Genomic DNA, 17,165 nt, shown 5'->3' on the forward strand with positions numbered 1-17,165 from the left:
CCCTAAAACAAACAAAACCAAACTGAAGAGGCAAACAGACAAAAGTCAACCAGAAATTAAGTGGTACATACTAATGAAGATGAAAAATGAACATGAGGAGGAGGAGGAAGAGGAGGAGGAAGGAGGAGGAGGGGAAAGAGGAGAAATAAAAAAGAAAGGAAAAAAGATTCCCAGAGCAGTGTGGGGTACAGGTGTGAAATGGTGTATATATGTCCGTGAGTGAAATTGTACAAACGGGAACATACAACACTTGGAACTTCTCAGAGAAGCCTTCAGAACTGTTCTTGGCCGCTCTGGTGGGGCTGTGTGCAATAGCTTTGATGTTGCCCTAACAACCCTGACTTCTTGCGACACTTTTCTAAAAGTCACTGTGGAAAACACGCAACGTTGATTGCCTAACAGACTCAGAATTTCTCTGGTTCCACTTTGCACCCTGAAGGAGGGGACAAAGATGTCACAGCAATAGACTCCTGCCCTGAGTTTTAAACTTCCCAAAAGTTTTGTTTTTAAGTTTTCCACATGCAACACTTAAGGTCTTTTGCTTCCAGCGACATAAAAGTTAGCAGCCTTCCTATTTCTCTTGCTCCCGAACCACGACAGAATGCAGAGGTCCTTGGCTGAGCCGGGTCCTGGCCTGCAGCAGAGCTGAATTCAGGCTTCTTCCGGGTGGGCGGTGGCTAGAACGCGGGTGATTCGGGGGCGGGGCTTGGCGAGCTCCGGAGGTCCGTAATTAAAGGAAAGCCTGAAAAGCCCCAGTGCCAGTTCCAGCCTTCTAGGTGAAAAGTCCCCGAGGTGTGCTAGCTTGGCCCCACAGCTTGCAGTGTTTCTCCAGGGATCAGGTGGGTGCACAGCCGGGGTGCTGCGCGGCCGCAGTGCTGCTTGCAGGCAAGGAGAGGGTGGTGGGTGCAAGGGGCCGGTGGGGGGCAGGTGTAAGGTAAGAGGATGGCTGTGCCTGTCTGACAAATCTTTGTTTCCTTTCGCTGCTTAAGTGTCTCCTTTGGTGGCCTGCTCTAAAAGAGAATTGTGCCTTTCTTTTTTCTGCATTAGTTTCTGTTTCTCGAACTTCAAGAAGAAACTTGCAAGCACATGTCGTTTCGTGCTTAAGAGATAGCTTTCTTCTTATTTTCAAGCCCAAGTAGCACCCTCTTTTTTGAAAGGGCCATTTGATCTTGAGGGGAGGAATATGTACATGCGAGTTGTAGCAAGATGAGAATCCACTGTGGCTTCAGCAACTTCTGCCCGTTCGTATTGTGTAAAACCCTTCAGTGTCTCCTGTGACTCAGACATGAAGGCCTTTGCGCTTGCGGAAAGGCTGCTTGCTTTTCTAGATTCACCTTTGGTAGGTGAGAGATGCTTCGAAAAGTCTTTAAGATAATACTGTTGTCAGATGCTTTAAAAAGACTTGGCAGGTCAAGCTATTGTGGTACTGTAGGCAGAGGACCAGAGAGCTGAGGGAGCAGCCTTTGGGGGGCTTAAGTCAGGGGCCAACCTCCCCCTTCTCCTCTCCAGTCTGGAGAAAAAGGAAAGGACCAGAGCCTCTGCTTTGGGCTTCAGCCTGTGTTGCTCTGGGTGGACTGGGGCAGTAGTGGAGGTGCCTGGGTCTTCCAGTCTGTTGGGTTCAGTCTCAGGTGTTCCGGGGGAATTCCCGGGACTCTGATCACTTGTTTTTTCCTTCCCGCTCACTTTTCCTCTAAGTGGCGTGCCGGAGGATGCCAACGAAGCTACACTGTAAGAAAGAGTCCCGGCTGAGGGTCTGTGAGTCTACAGTGTTCAGGAGCCATGCTGGAGCCACTGTTTGTTTTCCAGGAAGTGACTCTTCCAATGAATTAGGGCAGTATTGCTTCTGCTATTCTTGGTTTATTCCAAATCAAGAGGACAGTTGTGTGCTGGCAATATTTGACTATTTTTACATATGACAAACTTGGTCCCGACTTGAGTATTACTCTGTGATGGACAAATATTTTTAGGAAGTCTTTTTTGGTAATTCCTGAAGTTTGAGAGGAAAGTCAACATGGTCTCCAAAGAACACCTGACTCCCCAGGGTCTCCAAGAAACATGATTCCCCATAGCCTCCTCTCCCTCATATCCTCCTCCATATCTATTTCATTACTTATCCCCTAACCTACCTCTCTCTTTCAAACCCACCCCGGACCCTTGTCCACTCCGAAATCCAATCCCATATTTATTTATCCCACGTGCACCTTCCCTCAACATGCATTCCAGCCCCACAACTACCTCTCATGTAGTCATCCCCTGCATCTCACGCTCCCCTGTAAGCCACCGTTATTTGGGCTCATACGTTCTCTTTCATCTCAATCCCTTCAGGACATTGTAGAGCCCACAAGCAGTGGCGTGGTTCTTGCAATCCTCTTTTCTGTTACCCCACAATGCGCTTGCAGCATTCAGGAGGTTCAAAATTGAAGAGTCATGGCCTTGTGGCCGTGTGCCCAGATTTTCTGTGTTTCATAACACTGAGGCAGGAGAGCTAAACAGTTGTGAGAAGAAAGGAACTTTGCTCTTCTTGGCCAAGGGCCCATGAAGGGAAAAGAGTGCTCTTCAACTGGAGAGGGCATCTTGTCTGTGAAACAGGGTGAAACATGGCAATGGGAGTTAAAGAGAATCTTCCAGGAGAGCACAGTTTCTTCACCGTTCCTAACATGGAACTCCATAATTCCTAACACTGTGAGGAGCCCGGAAATGATAGGTTGAGAAAACTGAGCCCCAGACTGATGCCTCCACTGTACCACCTGACTTTATTACTACCCTAAAGTGGACAAAAGTCTTCACTGTGTTGTGTGTGGTCTTTCATCCCAAGCCATTTGTTTCTAGTCAACTGGCTGGTGTCCCTTTGTTCTCTCCCAACAGGAATCCTGGGTAAATGAAGTGAATCTTGTGTAGTGGTGGTGGTCCCTAGAGAGGGCCTGGGGTTTAGAGGCTGGACTAGCAGACCTGGAGGCACGTAGCTACAAACAGTTTGGAAAGCAGAGTCCCACAGTTTTAGACTCTTGAGTTAAAGGTTCAACCATCAATACCTCCAGGCTTGGCAATTGGTAGCTTTTGCCATTCTCAGCTTCAGGCAGCAGTGAGATAAGAGACAGCAAACTGAGCAAGCCGCAGAAGGTAGTGTTGTTGTTCTTCTATGGGCCTCATGTTCTGGTCCTCTTAGCCCTGCAGTGACAGGCATACAGGATGCTTAGCCTTGACAGTGACCGGTGTTCTAGTTCCTGGGCTTGGGACTGGAAGTCTAGTATTCTGACAAGTCTTTCTAGGATCAGGGTTCAGAGTTTCTACCTTTGGCCCTTATTGTCATTGTCACTTCTGCTCTATACTGTTTCTTGCCCAGCTGCCTCTCATGGTTATTACCATGGTTCCTGGTACCCTAGGACTCTGTGGTCTTCCCTTGGCTTCGTAGGCAGACCCACTGTGCTAATGATGAACATCACAAATAGTCGAGAAGCTGGATGTGGTGATACAGGCTTATAATTCCATCACTTGGGAGGCCGAGGTAGGAGTGTAGAGAGTTTGAGGCTAGTCTGGGCTATATTGGGAGGCTCTGTCTCAAAAGACCACACACACAAGGTAGATGATAAAAAGCTACTCACAAAAAGGCTTTTGATGCTGTCATAGCAGGAAGCAATACAGGAAGGTGTCTCTATTCCAGCTTACAAAGTAATTCAGAAAGGGAATCTTGGCATGGACCATAGCAGGCATGCATGTAAGTTAAGGACTGTATTTGCACCAATTGTGGCATCATCCCTATGCAAATGAGAAGCTGTATTTATTTATTTATTTATTTATTTATTTAGTCACCTCTACCCCCATGGATACCCTCCCTGACAACCAGCTTTCAGTGAACATATTTTTGTCACTACACAGCCTTGCCGTTATTCTGGTTTCAATTAGGGGTAAGCAGGCTCATGACAGAAGAAAAAAAAAAAAGCAGAGTTCTATTGTTTTCCTCCATGTTGTCAGTGTTTCCTATTTGTTAATGTTCTTAGCATTACTCTTCATCCCCTCCCCCACATCTCTAGGAAGTGGAAGATGTCTGAGAGAGGAGGCTCATGGTCCCGTGGTGTATAGTGATAGGGATTTGGTACTGGCCAGTGTCCCAGAATCACAGGCTTGAGGAGTTTGCCCACATTCCTGACAACCTAGCAACTCCACTTTTTATCAACTCCTTGTTTATTGTTTGCAGCTGCAGAAAACCTCCATCTCCCTTTCTTTCCACCTGCTAATGCCTCTGTATTTTCCCACTGACAGTTCTAGAAAGTTCCTGGTCTTTCTCTTTTTCTCCACCATGCTGAACAACAAAAAAATAACCACCAACAACAAAACCTTCCTGACTTGTTTTTCCAGCCCTAAAAACATTTTGTTCTGGGAACAATCACAGAGACTTTTATTTTGAAGGTTATTAAATAGCAGAATTTTCTACTTGATAAACTTCCTGAGTTTTTTTTTTTTTAAATTCAAAGTTTTTGTTGTATTTTTTTCAAATCTCTGTTCTGAGGCAAGGACCATAGGGATTCTTTATTAAGCTAATTAACTTTGCAGGAGCTCTGAAGGATAGGGCATTTTACCATGACTTTTATTCCCCCAATACCAGAGCAATAGCAGCTATATTAAAAACTACTGAGAGTATTATCTTGCACTGAGATAACACACTATGCTTTCAAGACCATGAACTCATGGAAGTGGATTAATTTACTGTCATATATGGAATTTAAAAACAATTTAGAGAATAGTGAGCCCATTATTTTGTGAACTTCATCCAACTGTAGATAAAAAAAAAACCATCAGAAGAAAGTGTGTCTGTGCTGAGCGTGTGCAGAAGTTTTTCTTCTCACTGACTTCTGAACGGTGCTGTGCAGCTGTTTGTGTGCTGCATGTGGCGTTGGGTATGGAAGATGGAGATGAGATGATGTCCTAGCTCCACTCATTCGCTGTCATAGGTCATCCTGACCAAAAGTCAGTTAAGAAGGACAGGGTTTACTTAGCTTACACTTCCAGGCCACAGTCTATCATTGAGGGAAATCAGGGCAGGAACTGAAGCCTAAACCATAAAGATCTCTCTCTCTCTCTCTCTCTCTCTCTCTCTCTCTCTCTCTCTCGCTCTCATAGCTTTCTTATTCAGCACAGGCCTACCTGCCTAGGGATGGTGCTGCCTATATAGTGGGCTGGGACCTCTGACGTCAACCAACAGTTTCTCATGGATGTGGCTGCAAGCCAATTTGATTGTGGCAATCTTTTAGTTGAGGTTCCCTCTTCCCAATGAATTTAGGTTTTGTTAAGCCTGCAATAAAAACTGTCCAGCACATGTGATTTGAAGTATTGGAAGTTGTCTGGGAGGTGTGTATTGGCAATGTGGTAGAAGACATTTGAACATCTGTGAATATGGTACTCTCAGGAAGCTTCTGAACAGGACCCCAGGGGATGATGTGTAGTTTCTGCTAGATTACATGCAAGGCACGTTGTTTTTATCTTAAGATAATTTCAGAATTTTTTTTTTTAAGGAAGCTTCAGTTTTATTATTTGTAATATAACAAAGCACCTGGCATATGGCATAACCAAAAAGAAGGAGGGATGTAAGGGATGGGAGATATGTCTGCTAGGGTCAGCTACTAGTAGACCTCCAAGGTTTAGTTGAATTATATATGATTAAACAGAATCAAGAGGTTGAAAGGCAAATGCAGCAATTGTCCCCAAGGAGTCAGCACAATGTTTTAACATGTGGAATGAGATGTCAGAGACCGGGGTTTGTACCTCAACCCCCGTCCGTATTCTGTTCCTACGAAACAGATTACAGTATGCTCACAAACATCATGTAGGGTTTTGCAGTAAAGTCTGAGGTATGGCTGGATACAACAGAGTCTTACAAAATTAAGTATTAGTGGAGATGTTTTTGATTACATTCCTCAGCAACACATGAACAAGTGACTAGCAGCAAGTAGAAGACAGATGTAGCTTCATAGACTATAGTCAAATGGCAAAAGCTTCTGGAGGTTAAGCTAGAAAGCTACAGGAAGGAGTAAAAGGGCATGAATGGACATCATGGAGCAGCCAAGAAGATTCAATGCTGCCTAAGGTGGGTGTGAGAGCAAATAAATACTGCAAGGAGGGCACAAAGGCTGATGTCAGGGTCAGAGACTACCAGAAAGGGTGGGGAACTCAGTTGTTAAGCCTAACCCTAGTTACTGTCTGTGCCATTTCTCCTGGGCACAGCATATCTTTAACCCCAGGATCCTTCAGTTTATTATTTAGTTTGTTTGTTTAGTGTGTGCCCATGTGTGTGCTTGCACACACTTCTTGGTGTGTGTGCATGTGTTTGACAACTTTCAGGAATTGATTCTCTCCTTCCACCATATGGGTTCTGGGGTTTGCACTCAGGTTGCCATGCTCAGCCGCAGGCACCTCTCCATGGTAAGCCATCCTGCTAGCCCTTCGGTTTCCCCTTGACAGCTTTTTAGATGGATGTGAATATAGAATGAGAAATGATCTGATCTGTCCTGTGTTGGCAAAAGAGCTTCACAAAAGCCTGGAATGGAATATAACAACGGCTTATTTATTTTGGGATAAACTCACAGAAAAAGAAGTGATTCATAGTCCTCTGCATGTGTTGGGAACTGGAACCAAATCCAGCAGCCAAGAGGTCTGTGCACATTTTTTTGTCTGCATTTATAGTACATGAGACCATGCCCAAAGTGGGCTGTTATCTTAAAGGCTATTGCCTGAAGGAGTTCCCACAGCACCGCCCTCTTTTGTCAAAATGAAAGAGTTCTAGGCCTAATACAAAACTATATACAATAAGAATAAATATCAAGTGTTGTCCAGGGAAAAGAAGAGGAAAAAACACACATAAAAATTAGAATTACAACCGGCATGAACAGCATCAAACAAGAAACACATGCTAAATGTTTCAATAGTTATCCTATCCTAAGGAGTCTAAAAATGGCTTGGCTAAGTCATGATAGTAAAGTAACTATGAATATCTAGTCTTCAACCCCCATCAGAGACTTGAGAAGGAAAATAATATTACTTGAGTAAACATGAAGTGCAATCAGGAACTTCATAAAAGTACAAGAAATGACAGAGACAACTTGCTACATGGGCAATCACTCAAAGTCTCATTTGCAACGTTGGGGCAACCAACTTTGGCTAAGGCCTAGAGTGTCCGACAGACCATTTTCAGAGGCAGGAAAATTTGAAAAACTGTCTTAGCCTGTCTTGGCAAGGTTTGTCAGTCTTTTGCTTGTATCCTGCTTGTCCACTCTGCACACCATGCATTTTGTCAGTGGTTGAGGCATGGACAGTTCTTTGCCCAAAAGCCAGTTTGCCAAGAAGAAAACAAATTCCAAGTGGAGTGTCTTGAGTGCTTAACATTCTTTTGGGAATAGATTGGTGCTGCCAGGAGCAATCATATCTCATGTCAATAGAATTCTAAGTTATTTAAATGTCATATTCTACAGTTTTTTGAAGTGTTTGAAGATTACCTATCTATGTGGAATGCAATCTATGCATCTAATGAACTTAATTAGTCTAACTATAAGTATGAAAAACATGGATGACTATTAACCTGCAATTCTTATTACCTATATAGCTTAAAGATTAAGGCTTCATATTAAAAACTTAAACAATCTTTAAACAAATGTGACACAAATGAGGACAATGAACTTAAAATGTAAGCAATATATAAGTATCTTGATCAGAGGTAGAAATGTATAGTGCAGTATGATAAATATATCCTAGAATTGCATCTCTATATAGGTCACCTTAAGCAGAGGTAGAAACATGCATGCATATGATATGAAAAAATAACTTTGCATAGGCACACAAATATTGTAAACATAAATAGGAGCATATTCATTATAACAAATGTAATTTGAATTTGTATCAATATACAAGAATCTATACCAATGTAAATTGTCTATAAATAATAACTCACAAGTAATCTCACTATTACTCACTATTATTATTAGTGTGAGTAAGATACTAATCTACCTATTATCTCAACCCATCCATTCTCCCTCCTTTTTTTCAAGAGAGATCCATGAGCCTACTTCACTTCTACCTCCAACCCTATACCACTTATAACCGACCCCTAATAATGTCCCTAGGCCATTCTCCTTTTCCTGGTTCATCTTTCCACATGCACAGTTTCCTTGCTGTGGGCTTGTGGGTCTTGAACTGGGATATTATCAGTGTCTTTTCTTCCTTCCACCAGGACGGCTGCTATACTGACAAGGTTCTGGTGAAGTTTATTAAGCCAGGTTTTGTGACACAAGCCTGTAGTTTCAGTACTTGGGAGGCAGAGATTTGAGGATCAAGAATTCAAATTTACTCTCTGTCTATAGCCAGGTAGAGGCCACCCTGAGATACCTAAGAAACATGCCTCCCAAATGAGCAGATAAATGAAGAATAAACTAATAAAGTATGGATGGCTTCCCCTGCTATAGTTGGTTACTTTTGCATGCATTTCTAATGCTTGCCTTGTTTAAATATGATAGTAAGTATTGTTAGAGACTACTAGTATTCCTATTTTATAGATGGAGGTCTAAAATCTCAGAGAACTTTTATTCCTCAAGCAAGGTCAGTACCCAAACTCTGGGACTTGAATTCAAGTTTTGGGTTCCTGGGAGGTTGGACATGACTGAAAGGATAGAGAGCAGTGAGCTAGGTTTTTAGCCCAGGTTATGCATTAGATTTTAGGCATTCCCAGTAACATGGCAGTACTGCTGTGGCTGGAGCTTGGTGCTTTTGAAGATCCTGCTACGACCTCTGCACTATTCTTTGAACCCTTTGTTCTTCCTGATACAAATCTCTATTTTATTTCATGTTTGGGGCATTTTGATTGTTTTTATGTTCTAATACCTCTTATACTTCCCTTTAGCATTTTCTGGGTATCTTCATCTTTAATGATAATGAACTAGAGAAATCATTATACAATTTATTCTAGAAATATATTTGCTTTGAATTGATGAATTAAATTGTTTGAGACAAGAGTTTGCCATGTAGCCCAGGCTGACTTGAAGCTTACTGTGGAGCATATGGTTGCCTTAAACTCAGAGCAATCCTCCTGCCTAGTCTAGCAACAGTTGGATTACAGGAGTGAATCACCGTTTAAATTGCTTTTTTTTTGAAAACTTTGTGAGGATGTAATCATTTCCTTTGTATGCAGTCCATGATACTGATATTTAAAGAACAATGTGGTTAGTGCAGTTATATCAACTCAATAAGTGATCATCAAGTTACCTGGGGTGTTTCTGCTTCCCCTGTCTCTTGTCTACAGTCATTTAAAGATTAAGAGTAAGACTTGAAGAATGGCTGACCTCAAGCAGCTCATGGACAATGAGGTGTTTATGGCCTTCTCCTCCTATGCAACGATCGTTCTTATGAAGATGATGTTCATGAGCACGGCAACTGCGTTTCAGAGGTTGACCAACAAGGTAAGAGTTCAGAGGCAACCTCTGCTCACTTTCATGAGTTAAAATTCTGGAGAACAGCCTTCTTCATTTCTATTGCACCTTTTAAAATATGCTCAGTCAGTAGCAGGTTGTGCTGTGAATGAACTCTGAAATGGTCTGGCCTGGGTGTTTCTCATGGCACAAGACTTTTGCTTTCATGATGAAACCATGATAGTTGTCTTTTTATGGTTATCTCCTTTTGTGATTCGCATAGCAAATGAAATTTCCAGAGTGTTCAGTTTGGGCTCATAGTAATATCATTGCCGGGGCTGGTCATGGGATAGAACGTTCTTTTGTTTCTCACATGTACTGAACCCCTTCATCATTTTGTGGCATCACTAGCAATCTCAGTTGAAATGAAGCCTGGTCTCCTTTAGGAGAAATGAAAGAGAGGGGACAAGAAGCTGCCCAAGTCATTGTGGTCCATGGCTGCAGAGTGTCACTGAAGGGGAGGCTTATGAAGTATGTATTCCTCATGGCTCTGCAGGGCGGCAAGCCCAAGATCAAGATGCCAGATCTGATGTCCAGCCAGAGACCCTTTCGTGATCTGCATGGGGCCATCCTCTCCTTGTGTTCACGTTAGTTGAAAAAGAGGAGAGTAGAGGATGTGCCCTGTGTCTTTCTGTAAAGGCACTCATCCCACTCACAAGGGGCCCATCCACATGACTTTACGTTGCCATAGAGGCCCTACCTTCAGACACCATCACCCTGGGAATTCGGCTTCAGCTTATGCATTTAGGACAAAACCAGCAGTCAATGGTAGTACTTGCTTGGCCTTGCATGATGGGAAGGATGGGACTGAGATGAAAACTCACCCGAGAGCTTGCTTGGAATACAGAAGGCCTTGATGTCACTTCCAGCAACCCTCTCCAATTCAGATTGGCTTAAACTCCAACTTTGGATATTTCTCACTGTGGTTTGTTTATTCCTTTATTCAAAATTCATATGTTGAACAACCATTGCATTCCAGGTATTCATATAGAGGACACCATGAGGAGCAAGGCCAACAGACCTGACCTCAGGAGCTGACTCTCACATCTCTGCTTAGCAATTCTCCTTAACATCTTCATTTGTAATAAATACTCATATGTTAAGAAAATGTTATAATAGTTATATTTTTCAAGCTAAAGTTAAAAATATTTTACAATCTGTTTTTTATTATAAATTATTAAACAGTGATGATCTTAAATGCACATTTCACGTTTCAAGGAATGGGGCAATAGTTTCAAACAGCATAGTCATTACAGGAAGGATTCCATCCCTCACCACTTCCTTCTGCTTGCCTTTTCTGAAGGCCTTGGAAGGCAAAGGCATTACTTGATGAAAACCAAGCACCTGGCATGTTGATACACTTGAGGGAGGGTGTGGCAAGGTTACTTTGTAAAGGATGCCAGGGTACCATGTTGATGGTCTGCTCTGGCTGAGAATTATGTCTCTTATGTCTTTACTCTCTTGGTAACTATTTTTTTTAATTATTTAGTCTGTCATTATTTGTGTGTATGTGAGCATGAGAGATAGAGATAGAGATAGAGATAGATAGATAGAGAGAGAGAGAGAGAGAGAGAGAGATTAAGATTGAAATTCTGCATGTGCTGTGTGTGCAGGTAACATTTTGGGGGTCAGTTCTTCCCTTCTGTGGGTTCTGGGATGTGAACTCAGTCATCAGACCTGTGCAACAAGTTCTTTGATCTGCAGAGTCAACTCCCTGGTCCCTCTTCAGGATTTTTATATTCTCGTCTTTATTGACGTTTTCATTCACACTGATTTGAAAACATTTTTGTGTTGATAAAGATTCAGGCTCAGTCTGAACATGCTTCCCCTCCTCGCTCCTCCTCTGTTTGATTGATTGGTTGACAATTTCTTTCTGTAAGGGCCAACCAGGATGCCTGGGCTTCTTTTATTAAGACTCAAATTACTGGTGCTTGGGTTATCGCTCAGTCAGTCAGATGCATGCCGTGCAAGCGTGAGGACCCGAGTTTGATCTTCTGCATCTATGTTAAGGATGCCAGATATGGTGGTCTACACTTACAGTCTCACCAATGGGGAGGAGGTGGAGACTGGTGGGTCCCTGAGGTTCTGTGGCAGCCACTTAGCCTACTCTGGGAAGCGTTGGGCTACTAATAGAGGCTGTCTCTAAAACAAGGTTCACAGTAATTCCCAATTGAAATGAAACTTGAAAATCCAAGGCCTCTACATGAACATGCACCCAAGTACATATGTTCCTGTGCTCATATGTGCACCCATACAAACCTGCACACACACATACACACCCACAGGCAAATTAGCAAATTGGTCACTATGCCCACTGCTCTTTCACAGTTCACAGTATTTGGAATTCAGGTGCTTCTTTTTTCGGTTTGTTTTTGTTGTTAAGTTGATACTAATGGTTGAACATAGGGGTTTGTGCTCATCATCAAGCAATATATCTATCCCTGGCATAAGTGGGCTTTTCTTCTTCTTCTTTTTGGTATTTGGAATAGATTTTTGCTAACCCAGAAGACTGCGCTACCTTTGGCAAGGGAGAGAATGCCAAGAAGTACCTTCGGACTGACGAAAAGGTGGAACGGGTGCGAAGGTGAGCTTGTGCCTCTGGAAATTTCTCACCCTAGAGCCATGGTCAAGGAGTCCAGCTTTGCTCAGGACTCAGAGAAGAAAGGGAGAAAGCATTCATTTACTGTGGTCCATGGCATGAAGTACAGCAAATCTCCGCATGGTGCTATAGCTGCTCCTGTCACCGAATTTGCTAGAATTCTCTATGGACTTGGTTGGGGCTGGAATCTCCGCTCCGTTTTGAGATACCCTGAAATAATAGTAGATAGGAGGTAAGGTGCAGGCAGGCAGTTCTCACAGGCATGTCACCTCTCTCCCAAATTGAGACCGTCCATTCATCCATGCACACAGAAGGTCAAGTGCTTTTGTAGAAGAACTAGAATATAAAGTTGAAACTTTTCAGAGAAGTAAGTTCTCTCCCTTATGCCTTGGCTACCTTGTAGCTCTGTCTCTCTCTGCTGATTTGTTTCTGTATCTCCTTCATAGCTATTATATTTAACATATTGCAAGTTCAATGAACACTGAAGAGAGAGAAGCTGGATTCCATTCTCACAGTTTTGTTTCAAATGTGCCTGGAACTGTGCTTTTTCTTAATCTTCGTCATAAAATCATATGATATGCTACTATTTTATGCAGATATTCAATGCCAAATTTAAGTAATAGCTTCCCCCTTTTTATAACACATGGACTATCAGAGGTACCTGCTGTCTTCCCAGTTGCTATTATCTAACACTCATGTGAGCCATACCCCAGCCAGTGATGTTATCGAAAGTTAAAGGATTAAGGAAGTTTTATAGGCATCAAGCAGCCATGTAGTCCTGTGATGGAGACTGAAGTCAGAAAAGTAACACATACTTGAATAGATTTCCTCAGTTTCATGTGAATGACCATGAAATAGAAGTCGAGAGCAGAGAGGTTTCCCTCTGCGCATGGGGTCAGGTAAACTCTCTGGATCATGTCTGTGTCACCCCAGCTCGCTTCTCTGAGAAGGTCTGAAAGCCCTCCCGGGATAGTTACAGATTCTGTCATGCCATGACGTATACAGGCTCAAGCTGAATCGTCCTCTGGGGTCATACACTCATGCCTGCTTCCAAATTTTGCATCGGATGTAAAGTAAGCTCTTCTCTCAATTCCCTCAACAAATCAACTGAAAACCTGTGCACAGAAATGGGCTCGAGGAAACTGAAGTGCACGGGGGTTTACACTGTGCACTGCAGACATTTCTCAAGCAAGAATGTTTTTCTTTGAAGAGGAAGTGTGTGCTGGGTTCTTAAGCGCATTCCATACACTCGCTTCTGCTTCTGCAGGTGTTGTGCTGGGGAACTCAGTCCTCCTACGTGAGCCAGTCGTCAAAGCAGGTTGTGCCAAGAAAATGCACCAGAAATAGTTCCAGGACAAAAGAATCAAAGTGGAAACCTCAAAAGGTGTCAAGTGTTACGAGGGCAGAGAATCAGATTAGAGCGATGTGTCAGACGCCACGGAGACGTTAAACCGTTTAAGTCTTTATCTGTTCCTTCTCGGTTTCTCTTTGACAACAACAGTAGCACGGTTGATGCTAATCGTGGTGTTCTATTCATACAGTAGGCCAGGACTAGAAAACACCGACTGTATCGCAGTGGCATTATTAGCAAGATGGAGAGGAGCATGCAAGCCTCCTCTACCGAAACTTAAAAACAACATTTTATTTTGAGAAATCAGATTCTCTTTGTTATTTACCCATCTGCCACCCTTATTCTCCTGTGGGTACTTTTGGAGGAGAAATCTATAGTCTAGTCTGATGTTCTTCTAAGTCTACAAATATGTGTAACTGACATTTAATGCCACTGACCTTAACTCTAAGTGCCTAGAGAGGCAGAACACCAGTGTGCACAGCGCCCTCTGGTGGTCAGAATCTGAACTTCCAGTGTAGCAATAGGCAACCTTTTGCAGAAGGCCAAGGATCACATTTCCAGTAACTTTTTTTTTTTTTTGAGAACTGATTGCCTTCATTAAATAAAACACTAGCACTCATGTGAAATAAATTTTAGAGGTTTTTAGAATCTCCTTTTTCTGTTTTTATAAGCCTGTTGCTAATTCCATAGTCAAATGGCAGAGTGGTACTACCAATGAAATGGAAGCTATTCTTGAATTTGTCATAAGATTAGTATATGTACATATAGGACCATAGCTGCAAGCTTAAAGTAGCATGTGTTGGCATGTCAAGGGATGTAACTTAGTGTTAGTAATTTGAGTTCCACACAGACCCAAGCCAGAGTTGATTAGAAACACTTTACATATATACGGATTTATCTACTTAATCCTATTTCACCTCATTCTGAGAGGAATTTAAGACCACACATGCACACTCAATGCTACAAGATAAATGAAACTCAAAAGGGAATCAAGACGGCTATAAAAGTAAAGTGAGTTGTTCTGAAGAACTTGAGTTTAGTTTTAGGGAAATGCCAGGAAGCTATAACACACTATCTTCAGGAGTGGAGAACACACCTTCCTCCAGAGTGTTCCTAGAACCTGAGGGACCCAAGTGAGAATTCCATCAAGAGACTGAGCTATGGGTTAGAGGCTAAAGTAAACATCCTTTGTGACCCCAATTCTTGGACAAAGCAGCTACTGGATGTTTCTTATATGTCTATCATGGTCCTCCTTTCCTTGGGATGCTATCAGAAATCTCCCAAGAAGATGTGAGAGCAACATACATATAGTGGCCAGGAAATGACAGGAAGCGGTTATCTGTACCTGTGAAGGCGTGGTGGGATATAAGGAGTACATCCCTGTAGCATTTTGGACTATTTTATGGAGGAAGAAGAAGTGATGAGAAAATATTAATTTAGAAAACTCTGTGAGAATTCAGACACCCTACTGTATGCAACTGTTGTCCAGGTCAGGCGGATGCTAAAAACCAGAAAGCCTGACCTGAGGGAATGAACTGTGGCAGTGGCTCCCGATCCTTGATGGGAAGCTTGGCCATAGCATGGGGTACCACTCATAGGGCTGAGGGGAATCCATCAGGGTAGAAAATGGTCACTTCCAAAGAAAGTGTGACATACCACATATGTTTCTACTCTTGTTTAAGGTGTTGAATCTATGCAGCTCATTTATTTATTTAATTTTATCAGGATTTTTTTTTTAAATACCAGTTCAAATTCCCACTCTCTTCCCTCCTCCCATACCCTCCACACACCCTCCCATCCCACCCCGTCTACTGGTCAATCAGCTTTTATTTAAAATATAATTGACATGCCAGGCGGTGGTGGCACACGCCTTTAATCCCAGCACTCGGGAGGCAGAGGCAGGTGGATCTCTGTGAGTTCGAGACCAGCCTGGTCTACAAGAGCTAGTTCCAGGACAGGCTCCAAAACCACAGAGGAACCCTGTCTCGAAAAAAAACAAAAAAAAATATATAATTGACAGAATACAGTTGTCCCACACCAAGAGTCCAAGTCAGAAAAGCCCAAGGTGCCACAAGCCACAGGAAAAATTCTTACTGAAAAGTGTTTTAGGTTTCCTTCTAGTGGCAGTACACAAACAGAGTCTAAGAAATCATATTCTCTTTCTTTCTCTGCCCATCTTCCCTCCCCAACCCGGTCACTTCTGTGTAGACCTCTACTTTTGCCCTTTCTTTGCTAGTTTCTTCTGTGGTTTGAATACAGAATGCCTGAAATCTCACCCATTTCTGGGGGGATGGTTTTATCTGGATATAAAAGAGCATGCGACTTGATGTTGGTTTGTACTGAGGGATTTCTACCTAATCACTCTGAAGTTAGGGAGAGGGGAAGGGGAAGTTTTGAGCAAGACCATAAGAGAAAGAATTTTCTTTCCTTGGGAACAAGAATTTTCCATCAAATGAAACTTGAATTTGAAAGAATGATATCTCATACTTACAAAAGTGGTGTGTGTTTTTCTAGATGGATGACATTTTAATATTCTGGAAACAGTAAACTGCCATCTCAAGATAAAATAAAGATTTTTCAAAATGTGGTGTTCTAAATAAAAGCCAGGTTAGTAAGGAAGCAGGGCAGCTAGGAAGAAAAACTGAGATTATTCCTTTGCAGTGTACGATCCTATAGCAGTGCTCTGTGTACGTGGATCCACGTCTGTAATTGTAGCATTTGTCAGTAGACACAGATGCACTAGGAGTGTGAGGAGAATCTGGCCACATACTAAGTTTCAGGCCAGCTTCGGCTAACCTTGGCTCTAACCAAATGAAACCCACCCAACCCTTACATCCATCAAGACATCATTTTGCTTTAGAAGAGAGGGAAGGATGCGTGCATCCCACTGATTTTTGAACTTTGTGTTATCATCTCTCACAGGGCCCACCTGAACGATATTGAAAACATTGTTCCCTTTCTTGGTATTGGCCTCCTGTACTCCCTGAGTGGTCCAGATCTCTCGACAGCCCTCCTGCACTTCAGAATCTTCGTTGGTGCTCGGATATACCACACGATTGCCTACTTGACTCCCCTTCCTCAGCCGAACAGGGCCTTGGCATTTTTCGGTGGCTTTGGAGTCACTCTGTCTATGGCCTACAGGCTACTCAAGAGTAGGCTGTATCTGTAAAGAGAACTACAATCCTCGTCATCTGATTGCTTTTTTGAAGAAAGAATTCTATTTCCAATTTATTCCAACAATTTCTAAGGTTTTGTGTAGGAGAGGAGCAGAGAAATTAGGAGTCAGAGAAAACTCAGTTTAAAGACTAGAATCAATTGTCTCTCTTCTTGTTTTGTAATAGGGATAGACATTTAATATAATCAACCTTAACCATGTTCTCTAGCTCCTACAGTACTTTGTGGTACATTTCAATTGTGTCGTAATTTGTAATACTTATCTACATTTTGTCTCATGCATCTATAAAAGAGTATGTGAAACCTGGCTTTCATACTTGCTGAACTAGGCACATGAATTAAAAACATTAAAAATGAATTTTGTTGTTTCTTTTTCAAAGGATTTCATTTACGTACTGTGTTTGTTTGTTTGTTTAAGCAGGGTTTCTCTGTGTTACAGCTCTGGCTATCCTGGAACTTGCTCCTTAGACCAGGCTGGTCTGAAACTCACAGTGATCTGCCTGCCTCTGCCTCCTGATTAAAGGGGTGCACAACCACTGTCCAGTTTATTTTTACTTTTTATTGATGTTTATGACTATGTCTCTGCGTGTGT

At 42.5% G+C, this 17,165-nt stretch overlaps 1 protein-coding gene across 1 annotated transcript; it reads left to right on the plus strand.

Moving 5' to 3' along the window:
• The first annotated feature begins 687 nt into the window (after positions 1-687).
• Mgst1 (microsomal glutathione S-transferase 1) lies at positions 688-16,931 on the plus strand. The gene is made up of 4 exons (XM_041638205.1): positions 688-839; positions 9,284-9,440; positions 11,939-12,033; positions 16,322-16,931. Exons 2-4 carry the CDS (start codon positions 9,315-9,317, stop codon positions 16,566-16,568), a joined length of 468 nt encoding a protein of 155 aa, XP_041494139.1. The 5' UTR covers positions 688-839; positions 9,284-9,314; the 3' UTR covers positions 16,569-16,931.
• The last annotated feature ends 234 nt before the right edge of the window (positions 16,932-17,165 follow it).

The sequence above is a fragment of the Microtus oregoni genome, unplaced genomic scaffold, assembly GCF_018167655.1.
Source record: "Microtus oregoni isolate MIOR12 unplaced genomic scaffold, Mior012 000002F_ref0000024, whole genome shotgun sequence".
NCBI classification, from domain to species: Eukaryota; Metazoa; Chordata; class Mammalia; order Rodentia; family Cricetidae; genus Microtus; species Microtus oregoni.

What these genes read in the sequence shown, in the direction of transcription:
- Mgst1 (XM_041638205.1), top strand. Translation starts at nt 9,315, where the DNA reads ATGGCTGACCTCAAGCAGCTCATGGACAATGAGGTGTTTATGGCCTTC. An exon ending in TTCAGAGGTTGACCAACAAG is followed by an intron (nt 9,441 to 11,938) that starts GTAAGAGTTCAG and finishes TATTTGGAATAG; the next exon opens with ATTTTTGCTAACCCAGAAGA. An exon ending in AAGGTGGAACGGGTGCGAAG is followed by an intron (nt 12,034 to 16,321) that starts GTGAGCTTGTGC and finishes CATCTCTCACAG; the next exon opens with GGCCCACCTGAACGATATTG.